Below are 15299 nucleotides of genomic sequence, written 5' to 3'. Positions count from 1 at the left end.
TTGGTCGACTCTATACACACTGTACTTCATTATAGTCCAGTATATATAGAGCCACTTTCTCACACATATAACTAAAGTTTGGATTTCATTTATCTCACCAACTGAAAATTGAGTGAACAGCTTAGCCAAGACATATAATGGCATAATTTGCAGTTGGGTGGTAATGTAAAATATCCCAGTTTCTTGAAGACATTCTACACCTGGAGAATAATTCACAGGTCGAGACAGATCTATTGGTGACTCCTCTTCAGAAAGAACAAAATATTGCATGACCCCACAATTCCAAATACTGGCCTATTTGTCTATCTAATTACCTAGATCTTGTCAAAGTGTCAGTCTATAGTTTTTCTAAGCCTCGCCATGTAGCTTAAGAAGGCCATGTAGTATGCACTTATCAATTAAGTCAAGCAGAAATCCACAGTTACAATATGGGTCTTACTGTAGAGTGGTAATATTTAAAAACAAATACATCAGTGAATCCTTTAAAGCAGGGCTTACTACTTACTCCTAAGGTTCAGCACACATTCAGCTACCACCCTAGTAAAACCAGTTCTTTAAACCCCTCAAAACCACTTTTAAGATGCCTGACAGACTTGCTGCCAGAGGGGAGCAAGTCAACTGACAACCACACTTCATCTTTTAGGTATGCTTTTTGCCCAAGATAAGGTATCTTAAACACAACAGGTAATGCACTGAATAATAGTTCAAGGGAGTCACTACAAAAAAACTAACCAAAAATTAAATCACGAGGACAGAAATTATAAGGCATACTAATGAATGTCACCCTCAGAGGACCTGTGGGAGAGAAAAATAAAAGTATTTCTATGTACTTCTCCGTCAATATGAGACAGGAGCCAGCAATTAAGCTGCTGTCCTAAAATCAAGGGCCAGAATGATAAGGTATAATTTTTCCAAGAATAATAAAGGTGACACAAATGTCCATAAATGAAGCAAGAAGAAGTATGTATTAATATTGTTGAGCTTGGGTTACGAGATAAATAAACCACTCAGGGAGAGACCAAAAAGAAGACTTTGGGGAGAAAGAAAATAATACATTCTGCCTTGGGAAAAATGCTCCTCATAAGACCAGAAGCCATCAACTCCTACATATGACACAGACAAGCATCTGTGTGATGTGCCTTGGTCTCTATTATTAGAGAGCCCCATACAACATAAGATAATTGGCTGATTCTAAGCTCTTTTGCAAGAGAAACATGATACAAAACATCATGCTTAAAACATTGGAACCATCAAAAAGGGATGAGAGTTCCAAACAGATGTACCTATGTAACTGCAAAAACAGAAGTAATCACAATCTTGTGGCTGTCACAGGGCTAAATAAATTTGATTACTAAAACATAATTGAGTCCTAAAGTGCTCAAACACAATAACGTGTACCCACAATTTAAGGAGAAAGTTAAACAGTAATGGCTTTCATAACTGCAGATATTTTTTTTATCACTGTACATAAAAATAAATAATCCAATAGGAATTTAATCTGGTGGATTGACAGCCCTACTTAACATTTTACCCACTTACTAGAACTGGTCTTGTACAGCAATACAGGGTCCTGAAGGGGAAACAGCTGATTACCAACAACTCCTCTGATGTCTGCTTAGAATATGGTGCTGACATTATTAGACAACTGCAGTCCCCGCTTTGTGTTCACCCACTACCAGTCCCTTTGTTGCCTTGACACTACTCTATGCCCCTTTTCCTTTCCCCACAATATAATAATTGCACCACCGAAAGGTACCGACAATACTGAAAAAATTATTCTGTGTGTTACTTTGTTCCCTTTTATGTCCGTTTTACTCACCGCTTGCTCCACTAGCTTTCCTGAAGCCAACTCCTCTTGTAGTTTCTGAGCTTTCAGTGTACGCTTGGCCTGTAATGGAGAGGAGCAACATTTGAAAAACACATGCCGTGAAGCAGACACATAGCCAAAGGTGCTACATATTCCATCCATAATATGTAGTTGCACAACTAGCTTGTCATACTTTCCTTGCAAGATGATGAATTTCACCAGGTCAGGATACAACATATTTTATAAGAGGAGCTTCTTATCCAGAGCTATTAGTATATACAATGATTAGTCATTGCTTTCATTTAGGTTACTGGGTGTACAAGTCCTTAAAGAAATTATACAAACTAACACTATTTCAGGTTGTGAAGAGTGCATTATAAGGTAAAAAATTAAAAGTCAAATAACTATACCCAGGTAATTACTTAACACAAAAAATACTGCAAGTATATCATACTTCCAGTACAAGAGTGGGTGTCAATCTAGTATGTTTACAGGAAATGTAACAGACAAGCAGCCCTTATTCTCTATCACTCACTTATAACACTAGGTAGCAGCACAGATTTGTGTAATAGGTTATACATCTACAACTAATACATTTGTGGGAAAGGGAGTTGAATGAAAGATTCATAAAACTACTGAAGCACTGGACACTTCATGGAAAGAGGAGCCAAGATGACCGCTCTACACAATCTCTGAATTTTAAACATCAGAAGGTGGGAAATGTTTGGTCTCATCACAAAAATGTTTGTGGCTGATTGGCCATGCATGTGGCAACATCATGGTGATCGAGTAAGAAATGATTTACTTAAATGTAACTCCAGCTCTCCAACATTGGTATCTTGTATAGATTCACATGCTTGAATTATTCCCTGTCGTCAGGCTGGGGAATCTCTGATGCATTAAAATAGTAATACACAGTGTGAAATATAGAATACACAGTATATATTGTAAAATGGCCATATGCCTGAAACATAGTATGTTTAATAAAACATCCACATAATCTGAACGAACCCAAGGTTAGAGCAGAGCTCTGACAGAGGACTCCCTCACACACGGAAGAAAATCTGAGCTATGGTGGCATCTGGGGAGGAGGAGGAGTGGGAATGCTTTAGCATCCAGTTCATTGGCTGAAGTTTTGGTCCTTCAAATGAGGTTGATGTGTTACTGAACATACTATGTTGTTAAAGACATAGGGCCATTTTACATTATATACTGTTTGCCTCTATATTTTACACTGTATACTGCTATTTATATGTAGCGGGATTCCCAGCCTGATGACGGGGTAAGATTCAAACATGTGAATATATAAGAGATCCAATGTAGGAGAATCTGCCTGCCGCCTGGCCTAACAACATCCCTGGTTCAGTTGTGCTCTACGACCCCTTACTTTGCCCAGCATTCTTTACATGTATTTGCTGTGCCCGCAATCCTTTCAGTTCCAATCATCTTGAAGAATGTACAATGCATATGGACTATTTAAAGCATTCACTGGCATGGAGATAAAAACCCCTAGGTTTATATTAGGAATCGCCCCTGCACCCCTCACACCATATGTCTCACAGACACAGAGGCACTAATATTTTCCTGCATATTGAAATCTCTTCCCCTATTCCCTTACAAAACAAACCCAAAGAGATCAGCCTCTTTATTTTTTAGAGTTACAGTACTAGACATATGAGAGGTTCAGATTTTCCTACTGTAATCTCTGAGCTGTTCTGATGTGTCTATCCCATAATGTGCAGGCGGCAAAAAACGATTTCAACAGTCAACAGATGAACCCATTGTCAATCATATCCAATTAAAAGTCGAAGGTAACAAGAAACCTGAACAAAACTTGTTGGCACAAACTATCATCTTCATATGGAAATAGGATCCCAGCTCTACCCTGAATAAGCAAAAAATGAACAAACCAGGTCCACTTTGGAATACTCTTCCACAATCTTCATGTGTTCCTCAGGGTTATAGCCATTCCAGCGATCTCTCTTTCCATCATAGTCAAACATTAGCTGTGGCTGAGAGTGCTCATCTGGTGCGATATTTGTTCCAGTGAATTTGGCCCCAACTTTCCTGGGTCTCTAAAAGAACAAAAATACCATTGTTACAAACAGATTCAAATTCATTTTACTCGAACATAACAAATAACGTATGCCTATATTTCAGGGGTCTCCAACCTACAGTGCACAAAGAGGAACATGGCCGCATCAAAGGAAATGGTGATCAACATCCCCATCACAACAGAACTTTGCGATGTAAGTGTGCTGGTAAAAATAATTGAAACAGGATTTAAAACAGAAGGTAAATTAATATATAGACATACTATACATTATATTTAGTTATAGACATTTTCAAACAACAGAAAAATAGAATGAGGTAGTGGTAAAGCAAAACATACATTTTCATAGGCATTTGCCTTCAGAAGGCCTGTTATCTTAATTATAGATGTAGACCTTGCATCTTTCATTTCCATATTCAATCTTCATTTAACAGTGCAATACCGACCAATTTTCAATTAGGTAATCTTCCATTTTAACAGTTCAATGTGTACTTTCCTAGTTGAAGGAACGTGCCCCATTTTGTCATTGGCACCTCCACTTTATTTCCACTTGTACTGATGTTTTTCAACTGGAGGTGCCAAGGGTTCCTGCTGACTAGGCCCTTGTGCCAGGTCTCCTCCCATAAAAACACGGTCAAATGGCCTAATTGTAACACATTTGGCACTCACTTTAACAGCCCTGTACGTCCCTAGGGCATGGCTTCTAAAGAGGGTCCCCTAAGGGCTGCATTATGTATTATACCCTCCTAAGGGACTCCCATACAAATTACATGCAGGCTGCCATTGCAGACTGCGTGACATGGTGTTTGAAAATACAACATGGCACACACACTGCAGGTAATATATGTTAGTCACCCTGGCAGTTGGCCTTGACCCAGCAACATTTCCCTTGGAGTGGAGAAGCCACTCCCCTACACCAGCAGGCACCGACAGATGCAAGCCCCACGGCTTGTTTGTGTTCAGTCGTAACACCATCGCCGCTAAAACTTACCTGCAGGTTAAGGGACTTTGAGATAGGCCAGCTCCAAGCCAAGAGTGGCCCTGCTGTGGTTCTTTTCACTCTTCAGCAGGTACCCCAAGAACTGTGAGAGCCTCTAACTCACCGACCCACCAGACAGAACACATCTGCACCAGAGCTCCCCAGCCTGGGCTTGGAGGACAGTGCCCCTTTTTATCATGGTCACTCCTACTTTTTGCCACTGGTACTGATTATTTTCGACTGATGTGCCCTGGGTCCCTGCTAACCAGACCCCAATGCCAGAGCTCTTTCCCAGAAGCAAGGTAAAATGGTCTGATTGTAACACCCTTTGGAACCACTGTAAGTCCCTAGTAAAATTATACTCCTTGTGCAGGAAATTGCTCCTTTTTAGGTCTGGCCTGAAGCAGCTCATGCACTGCTCTGGCGAGACATTTAGTAAGTGGACTTTTAAAAATCCGACCTCACGCTTTGTCTGGCATAGAGCGTGCGGTTACGTGCACAATGACGAGCAGAGGTGCCACCTGGCTTTCCTCTCTCGTCATGGTGCGCGCACACCACTCGCCAGCCTGCTTTCACTTTAGCCATAGCGCGCACCACTCGCTTGCTTTTTTTAATTTCTTTTTTTATTTTATTTTAGCGTGTGCGCGCACACAACTCCCAGGCTTGTTTTTTAATGCAGGCATGTTTTTCTTACAGAAAGGCAACAAAAAGGCATCATCTTGATGTTGTACAAAGCGTTTTTACTTGTGATTCATTCTAGAAAATTGTGCGTGTAGGGTTAACCCGTTGAAAATATCTAGCGACACTGCATTGAAGAACCAATGAAGGGCTTTCACCCAAAACGACTTTGCATTTACTGGATTAATTTGTTCTTTATTTAACGCCATTCATAAAGCGCCACGTGCTGCATGTATGATTATGGGCGCTGGTTGGGGGCTGCGTTCAGAGTTACATGTCCAGCTCCAACAGACGCCGGAAGAGATGAAACTGCGTTCTTTAAACAGCAGTAGTAAGGTATCCATTCAGTACTGAAATGTACAGTTGAGTGGTTTGCCAGGACAGGACGTGATCTCAATTGTATGATTCAAGGAAATCAACATCGCACTTACGTAAATGAGTAAAACGCTTAGTTTGGGGAAGAGTGCCAGAAGTAGGGCTGGTATGCCGGCGGTATTTGAATCTCTCGGCGGTAAATGCGGTCATCGGCCTTTTGCACTAACTAACTGACACACGGTTGGATGGTACCACAGCAGTGCATCATTTACTGTACTTTTCATCTTGCGAGTGTCATTTCAATAACTAGCATTTTGAATAACTATAAAATATGTAAACTATTGCAGCCATATTTCATTGCCTACACATTCCCATTCTTGCTTTGAGCACATATCATTGCCAGAATGTCTCAAAATAGCCGCCACATGACGCTGACACCATCAGTTTACCTGATGCAGTAATATCACTAGGTTCAATGGCCACGGCGCATAAGTGTTTACATGATATAGCCGTATGTGGGGGGAGGCGAGGCTTTCACCGAGACGATGTGAAGGTACTTTGGCTAAGTGCTGTTAGCATCAGAGTGCATGCCGGGATAGCACTGGATGAATGGCCATCGCACCAGTCATCTGTTCAAAAACTGCCTTCAGCTAATCAAAGGACTTGAATTAAAAGGGACTGCAAACGATAAACACAGACACAGCGCTATGAGGCACAACTGCAAGAGAGGGGCAGAAACCGGGGCATGAAAAGAACGTTGCAATGTGCTTTGTAATGCACTGCCGTGCCAGCATTCGTGTCTCTTGATTTAATAACAATATTAAGTACTAAAAATGTTCAAACATATATTCCAGCATACACGTGTAGTTGGTGTTAACCCCAACACAGTTCCTCCTGAAGTAAATCTTGATATATACTGTAATGTGTTGTTTGCTGTAGTAAAGTGTAAAGTATGGGATCCCACCCCCACTATCCACATGGGGACTGGCCCATTTACTTCGGTTGTTACATGGTACGTCTTCTTTAGTCAGTAAACACTATTTTGTTTAATGAGTTTCTCTTACTGCAGGAGGGTCTCTCATGCACAGTTGTGACCACCGGCTTGTTTGTTCAATTCGTAGCAAACGGGGAGATCTTCAGGAGCCATGGGAGACAGAAGGGGGCGATTCAGCGATACCGCAAGCATTTGGAATGCAATAGGTTTTGAATTTGCGAGAGAAAAGGCTACCACATGCTTTTGCTGGCCTCAAGCTTGCGGTTATGCTCGCGGGCGCGCGCTAACGAGCAGAGGCGCCCTCTAGCTTTCCTCGTCATGCGCATCGCTCGCAGCGCGCAATCACTTTCACTTTCGCGGCCACGTCACTTTCACGGATACACGGCCAATGCTTGTTTCTACATGCGTGGTCTGAGCCCTTCAAGGCTTCCCAGCCCTCCCAGGTTGCACTGCAGGATGTTCCAGAAGTACGGCCTCAGGACGGCTTCAATGTTCCTTGTTCATTGTGCCGGAAGGCCAAGCCCACTGGTGCAGCCGCTTCAGGTACTTCCTGGTTGCTGTGCAACTGGGGGTCGCCGGCTTTATCGCATTGGCTCCTCGCAGCCAGGGCACACCGACTTGGTGCACTCCGCAGCAGCCTATGGACGAATGCTGGCTCAGCAGCAGTTCTTTTAAAAGCGGAGCACTTCCCCCGCACTTGACAATTGCACAAACTGGTGCTCCAACCTCTACCACTCACCACGCACTTTCACTGTGGAGGGCACCGCACGTCACCGGGGGTGAACACACTCACCAGCTGCCAGGGGGGAGGGGAGAGAGCAATTCTTTAACAATCTCTCACCTCCTGCTGCTCCACACACCAAGGGCCCTTTCACCAGCGCTCGTCACGCGCTTCCAGCACAGTACAACCAGGAAGAAAGCGCTCACCACGCGCTTCTGCCCATCAGCCCTGAGAAGCCAACAAGCCTCGCAAGATCACTGTGGGAGACCAAAGGGATGCACACAGGTAGGCCAGCACAGGTGTTTCCCAGGCAAAGCGGAAGTCCTTCCAATAGCCCAACAAGCAGCAGTCCAGTCCCCTGGATGCCGTGCATTGACCGATCACCATAAAATATTCAGGATCACTTTGGGTTTGTTGACGATACATTATACTAGTTGTGTCTGTTTGCCTTTCTTCTTCAGTATCAGAAAGCCTGATGTCAAAATACAATGTATGATTACTTTCAGCATTTCATAATTACCCTGGCTTCACAATTAACGCCACATAGAGAGTCGAACCGCACACATATCGGCCTCAGCTTGCACTCACACCGCCCAACGGGGCGACGCGGCCTAGCCCAAGACACCACCTGCCATGACTGACAACACTATGACCAGGGCTTCCCTCCATGTCCTGTCCTGGAATGTTAACGGTATCCCGGACAGGCTGAAGCGCACCGCTCTCCTGCGCTATGCGCAACACCTCCACATTGACATCCTTTTCCTCCAGGAGACCTATCTATTGGGTAACTACTGCCCCTTTCTGAGTGTGGCACTCCGGTTTTTCCAGGGGTTCCTGTGGGGTGGCCAGCCTCATGAGACGCAGCTTTCCCTTCGTTCTGTCCCGGGTGACCCACGATCCTCAAGGCACATATATGATGGAGTGCGGTTCTTTGGCCGGCTCCCCTTCCATCTTATGTCCCTATACTCGCCTCCCTCTATGCTTACCTCTACACTGGCACAGACCTCCACACTGCTAACCACTCTCCCTCTGGGCGTCAAGGTTGTGGGCGGTGACTTCAACGTGGTCTCCAATCTGGCCTTCGAGACAACGGGCCCTTTCTCCGCTGTCCGCATTGCGCAAGCAAAACAATTGAGGTCTTTGTCCGAGTCACGGGGCCTCTGCGATGTGTGGCGCACGTGGCACCTGAGTGCCACCCATTTTATTCATACCTCTGCAGCCCACCACACGCAGACATGCATAGACATGATTTTTCTCCCTGCCACTGACTGCTCGACAGTTGTAGTTACTCGTATCCTACCCAGAGGAATTTAAGGCCACTCCCCGGTGCTCCTCAGAACGGGGAGACCCCCTCCCTCGGCCCGTCAAACGTGAAGGATGAATACATGGTTTCTCCAAGGCAAAGAATTTAAGAAGATGGTAGGGAAGGAGCTCGAGCAATACTTCCTCACCAACGAGGGCTCCGTATCCTTCCCGGGGACTCTATGGGAGACAGGAAAGGCAACCATTTGGGGCTTCGCAAAAGGGCAACTCGAGAAGCAGAGGCAGGAGCAACACCGGGAAATCACTGCAAAAGTGGTGCAGGCGCTTCGTTTGGAACAGTCACTTTCCCTGCTTGATGACGCTGCCCAAAGCCGACAACTAGTCCTTCTCCCGTCCGAGATTAGACAACTATCCATAGACGCGGCTAAGCTCCTATGGAGGTCCTCGGTGGCAAGAATCTATGGATGGGGGATAAAAATGGCACAATTTTACACAGGCTGGCCATTTTTCCCAGGGTGAACCGTATAATTCCGGAAGAGGTGGACGACCAGGGATCGGTGTGCTCAGCGATGGCACACACGTTCGCCAGCTACTATCAGCGTTTGTATGCTGCACAAACTCCTGAATTATCGCTCCGAGTTCTCCTTGGAAGGAGCTGTGTCAGTCTCCCCGGTTAGAAATGGCAGCCCAAAAAGATCTAGACCGCCACATCTCTAGAAAAGAAATTGAGGAAGCCATTTCTCTCACGCCCCCGGGCAAGACTCCGGGACCAGATGGTCTCCCCCAAGAATATTATGCGGTTTACCGTGATACACTGGTGCCCCACACGGTTGGCCTTTTTGAGGAAGCCCTTGATCGGGGCTCCTTCCCGCCGGAGACAGACATTGCCACTATTGTGGTCCTTCCGAAATCCCAGCCTCCCTCCTGTCACTGTGCAGATTACCGTCCCATATCCCTCCTCAATACAGAAATCAAACTTTATGCCACCATCCCGGCCCAATGGCTACAGCCTCCGGAGGGTACAACTGGCTTTGCCTCACCGACACCTACTCACTCCCTATTTGGTCCCCCTCCTTACAGATTTCGAAAAAGCTTTCAATTCGGTGGATTGGGTATATCTCCAAGACGTGCTGTCTGAGATGGGATTCGGGCCCCAGTTCCGGGCATTGGTCCGAGTACTTTATGCGCAGCCGCGGGCAAGGGTGTAGGTGAATAGCGCCATGTCCGAGGCCTTTCCCATTGCTAAGGGCACGCGGCAGGGTTGCTCCCTATCGCCCCTGTTGTTTGCCCTGGCAATGGAACCCCTGGGGGCCCTGGTGCGGGCTGACACCCATGTTAAGGGATGGGAGAGGCCAGGCACAAAAACGGACAAGATTGCGCTCTACGCGGACGACGTCCTGCTCTTTCTGGCTGAGCATGCTTGGGTGAGCGTCAGGCCTCCGGCTGAACCCTGGGAAATCAGTACTGGTCCCACTTCACCTGTCAAGGGACTGTTACGATTGGCAGTCGAATATTCCAATCCGGCATAACTACTTTATATACCTGGGAATATGGATTACCCTGCTCCTGGAACTGGGCTGGTCCCTCAAAGTAACCCCACTGGTCAAAAAGGCCAAAGAAGACCTTCAGAAATGGAAGACACTGCCCCTGAACCCTCTGGGCCGGGTCGCCTTGTTTATAATGTTGATGCTTCCCAGGTCCCTCTATGCCCTCCAGAACACCCCGTTCTGTTTTCCCAGATCCTGGTTTAAGGAGTTGGGCGGCTTACTTACCAAATTTTTATGTGGGGGTGGGAGGTCGCGCCTAGCTCTCTCCACATGTCAGATCCCTTCTTTCGACGGGGGCATGGGCATGACGCATCTGTACCTCTACTTCCTAGCCACATGTTTGCTGGTGGTTCACGATTGGTTCAACAGGGGATGGTCCGTCCCGGCCTACCGGATGGAGTTGTGCAAGCTGGGATTTTCCAAAGTACAGGCCATGTTGTATGGGGGACCCGTCCCGCACCAGCTGCCAGACGTGACACGTTCGGTATTCCTGGCTTGCCGGGCTTCGGTGCGCCAAACCGTCTGGACCGGCAAATTGACCCAATGCACTGCCCTCTGCCAAGGGGCTTGGCTCCGGGAAGTGAGTGGTCTACGGGGGTTTAAAACCTGGGACCTCATAGGCATATCACAGCTTGGGGAGGTTTGGGTGGGGGGCCACATGCTTTCCAAGATAAGCGCACCCGTTATTCCCTGCACCCCTTCCAATTTTATAAATATTTACAGTTAAGACACGACCTTAACATACACATCATAGATGACACCCGGCTCCCGGAATACTGCCCCACAGAGGCCCAGACGCTACTGGGGGACTTGGGTAGGGGGGGCATCTCCCGTATGTACCACACTTTAATCAACAACACTCCCACCTCGTTGAACAGACTGAAGGACCAATGGGCAGATTGGGTGGGGCCACTGGATGAGGTGGATTGGCGCGATGCGCTCATGGCACCCAAAACAATTACCGCCACCGCCAAACTTAGACTAATCCGATTATATTACTTGCACAACGCTTACCTAACTCCGGTACGCCTTCACCGGGCGGGCTTACGCTCTGATGCGTCCTGCGCTAGGTGCGCCCAGGCCCCAGCAGATTTTTTTCACGTGGTCTGGGCCTGTCCCCGGCTGGCAAATCTTTGGAGAGCCATTGAAGGAGAACTTACAGAGGTCTTGGGGTGGACAGTGCCTCACAACCCACGACATTCATTATTGGGATCACAGATGGGCTAAATGGGTCCCGGAAAGATAAGACCTTCTTTAACACAGCTATGATAGTTGCAAAGCGTGACATAGTGGCAGCATGGAGTTGTCCCGATCCACCAGCTCTAGGAAAGTGGCGTAGGGGGCGCACTGGTGCGCAACACAAGAGAAAGCTCTATATACAGCGTGTGGATCCCCCAAGAAATATCGATGGGTGTGGGGTAAATGGCTGGGCGTTGTAGAAGAAAGCGAATGACATCTCAAGTCTTCCTCTGGTTGTACACCCCGTGGGGTGCAGCCCTGGGGTCACATAGATTTTGATGATGTAAATGGATTACTGCTATCTGTGATTTTGCTGAATTGTTTGTATGTTTTAAAATCAATAAAACTTGAATATCAAAAAAAGAATCTCTGTACAACAGGGGACTTAAAAAGAGAAGGCTGATCTGGAAGCCTCAGAAAGGCTGAAATGGCCGAAAGGTAGTGCTTGCTAGTGCAAAACCAAAGGGGATGATGGACTGAGTGTTGAACATTGCAAGCACTCACCCCCAGTCAACTGGCTGATGACGGCCTATTAGCCAGAAACGGGTCCCAGGATGCTTGTGTCCGTTGCAGGGAAGACATGGCTTGGCAGTTCGGGCTGGACTGTTCCCATGAGGCATAGGGTCAGACTGATTTGCATATGGCAATGTCTGATCTGGGGTGGCGGAGTGAGCTAAAGAATGATGGATTAAACCCAGATCAGTTGACTGGGGGTGAGTGCTTGCAATGTTCAACACTCCGTCCATCACCCCCTTTGGTTAGTCCTTGATAGTGCCCAGAGCAGAGCCCTATTGGGCCAGAGAAAGAAGGAACAAAAGGACCTCAGAAAGAGGGACAGAAATGGGATCCACAGTCTTGGCTGTGCACCATGCCACAAATTTGTTCCACCTGCAGGCGCATACCGATTTCGTGGAGGGTCGCCTGGCTGCCAGAATGACATCACAGACTTCGGGAGGCAAGTCAAATGGAATCAACTTTCGCCAGTCGATCTCCACACATGTAGGTGGAGGCTGGGCAGGCTCGGGTAGAGAACCGTCCCTGCTGCTGGACAGAAGGTCCTCCCCCAGAGGCAGTCGGATCGGGGATCCAAGCTCATACGGAGTAGCTTGGGATACCAAACTCTTCCGAGTCCAGTCCGGAGCCACAAGGATGACTTGAACCTGGTCGCGCCTGATCTTCTTCAGCACTCTGGATAGACGTGGTATAGGCAGAAAGGCGTACAACAGACAGCAACTCCACTCGCGTCGAAAAGCGTCGCCGAGCAAGTGCCGCCTTGGAAATTCCAATGAGCAGAACTGATGACATTGCGTGTTCTCTTGGGTGGCGAATAGATCTAACCAAGGCTCTCTCCACTGTTGAAAGAGACCTTGCGCCACCTCCGAGTAAAGGCGCCATTCGTGATCCATCAGACACCGGCGGCTGAGTTCGTCTGCACTGGCGTTCAAAGAACCCGCCAGGTGTTGAACCGTCAAGGAAATGCTGTGACGTTCCAGCCATGTCCAGAGGCGCAGAGCCTCCTGACATAGGGTCCACGACCCCACCCCACCCTGTTTGTTGCAATACCACAAGGCGGTGGTGCGGTCTGTGAACACCTGCACTACCTTCCCCCTGACAGAGGGAAGGAATGCTTTCAGTGCAAGAAGGATCGCCCGAAGCTCCAGATGGCTGATATGGAGCAGGGACTCCACCGGAGACCAGTGGCCTCTGATCTCCACCTCTCCCATGTGGTTGCCCCATCCCAGGAGGGACGCGTCCCTCATGTGTGCTCCGGTTGGGGAAGGGAGAGAGATATGCCGCTGACCCAGTGCCGATTCGTGAGCTACCACTGCAATTGTAGTGCAGTGCCCTCTGAGATCTGGACCGAGTCGGACAGGCTTCCCTGATGCTGCACCCACTGAAACTTTAGGTCCCACTGCAGAGCCCGCATGTGCCACCTGGCATGGTTGGTCAGCAGGATGCAGGAGGCCATGAGTCCCAGCAGCCTCAAGGTCTTCTTGACCGAAACCCAGGACGAGGGCTGAAAGATCAGAATCATAGCCGAATGTCCTGGACTGTTACGATTGGCAGTCGAATATTCCAATCCGGCATAACTACTTTATATACCTGGGAATATGGATTACCCTGCTCCTTGAACTGGGCTGGTCCCTCAAAGTAACCCCACTGGTCAAAAAGGCCAAAGAAGACCTTCAGAAATGGAAGACACTGCCCCTGAACCCTCTGGGCCGGGTCGCCTTGTTTATAATGTTGATGCTTCCCAGGTCCCTCTATGCCCTCCAGAACACCCCGTTCTGTTTTCCCAGATCCTGGTTTAAGGAGTTGGGCGGCTTACTTACCAAATTTTTATGTGGGGGTGGGAGGTCGCGCCTAGCTCTCTCCACATGTCAGATCCCTTCTTTCGACGGGGGCATGGGCATGACGCATCTGTACCTCTACTTCCTAGCCACATGTTTGCTGGTGGTTCACGATTGGTTCAACAGGGGATGGTCCGTCCCGGCCTACCGGATGGAGTTGTGCAAGCTGGGATTTTCCAAAGTACAGGCCATGTTGTATGGGGGACCCGTCCCGCACCAGCTGCCAGACGTGACACGTTCGGTATTCCTGGCTTGCCGGGCTTCGTTGCGCCGGCGGCGACGTTGGTGGGGGCCATACGGGCTCCACCGGCAAGAAAGGGGAGCCCCGGCCAGATCTATTAAGGCCTCTGGACGTCGATAACGTCAGGGCCCGAGCCGGCGAAGTCAAGAAACACAAAACAGTGGGGCTCGCGGGACCCGAAGGCGATCCGACGGGGACGCACGGGCGGAAGATACGTGTCATTGCAGATACAAACTCTTGCAATTTGGCCGGAGTCGCCGATCGACCCTGAAAAGGTGGGTAAGCAAACGGTAAGTGTTCAGGTTCTGTTGGAGCCGCAGGGGCGGTGCCACCTGCCCCCTCAGCCGTGTCCCGCGAGAGGAGGACGAAGAGCAGCAACGATTCTTTGACTTTTGGTGCTTCGCCTTACCTGACTCACGAGTGCGAAGACTTCAAATGACGGTGCTTGCTCTGCGACTGGGCCGTTGATCTCCCATGGGACCAGGGCCTGGAACGACGTGGGGCCGACTTCCGGGCCTCCAGCCACTTTCAGGACCGCTCCAGCAAAGTTTTCGGGCCATGGCCCGGCAGTGGGAACACGACTCCGTGTCCTGGTCACGCCCCAGGCAGAAGAGACACTCACGTTGCGGGTCCGTCAGCGACATCGTGAGCGGACAGGACTCGCAAAGCTTGAAACCGAGCATCCCTATGCACCAGGAGTACGTTCACTTACAATTTATATCAAACAAATACTTTAGTCAACAAGTGACAGGGTACCGCTCTCTCCGGATCTGCGCTTGCTGGAGCAGAAAAAGAAAGAGCTGACGTCAGCGCGCGTGGGCGCATCTAAGTAGCTCCAGTGACGTCATCTCGGTGAATACGCCAATGAAGCACGCAGAGCCGTACGATGACGCCTATCGAAAACTTTCCGGATCCAGTCCGACACCTGGGGATATTCTAAGGTAAGGAATTTATCACCAACGTGTCTCTTTCAGAAATACACCCACACAAACATTATGTATATATATATTTTACGCACATAAATACATAAGTATTTTAAGGATGGGATTCTTTTGTAGTGCTAATAAAAAAGTATTGTCCCATATGATACAGCAACCCCGATGCAACTATA

At 48.1% G+C, this 15299-nt stretch overlaps 1 protein-coding gene across 2 annotated transcripts in view; it reads right to left on the bottom strand.

Annotated features, from left to right (window-relative positions):
* The window catches only part of SLU7 (spliceosome associated SLU7), a 313168-nt gene that overhangs the window by 258099 nt on the left and 39770 nt on the right, over positions 1-15299 (bottom strand). For both annotated transcript variants that reach the window (XM_086931394.1, XM_086931393.1), the window contains exons 5-6: positions 3718-3882; positions 1820-1888 (exon numbers count right to left, since the gene is read on the bottom strand). In XM_086931394.1, coding sequence (XP_086787520.1) covers positions 1820-1888; positions 3718-3882 — 234 coding nt within the window. The remainder of the gene's footprint in view (positions 1-1819; positions 1889-3717; positions 3883-15299) is intronic.

Source organism: Lissotriton vulgaris, chromosome 7 (genome assembly GCF_964263255.1).
Source record: "Lissotriton vulgaris chromosome 7, aLisVul1.2, whole genome shotgun sequence".
NCBI classification, from domain to species: Eukaryota; Metazoa; Chordata; class Amphibia; order Caudata; family Salamandridae; genus Lissotriton; species Lissotriton vulgaris.
The sequence above is the reverse complement of the archived record's forward strand: the minus strand, read 5'-3'. Positions and strand labels throughout refer to the sequence as shown.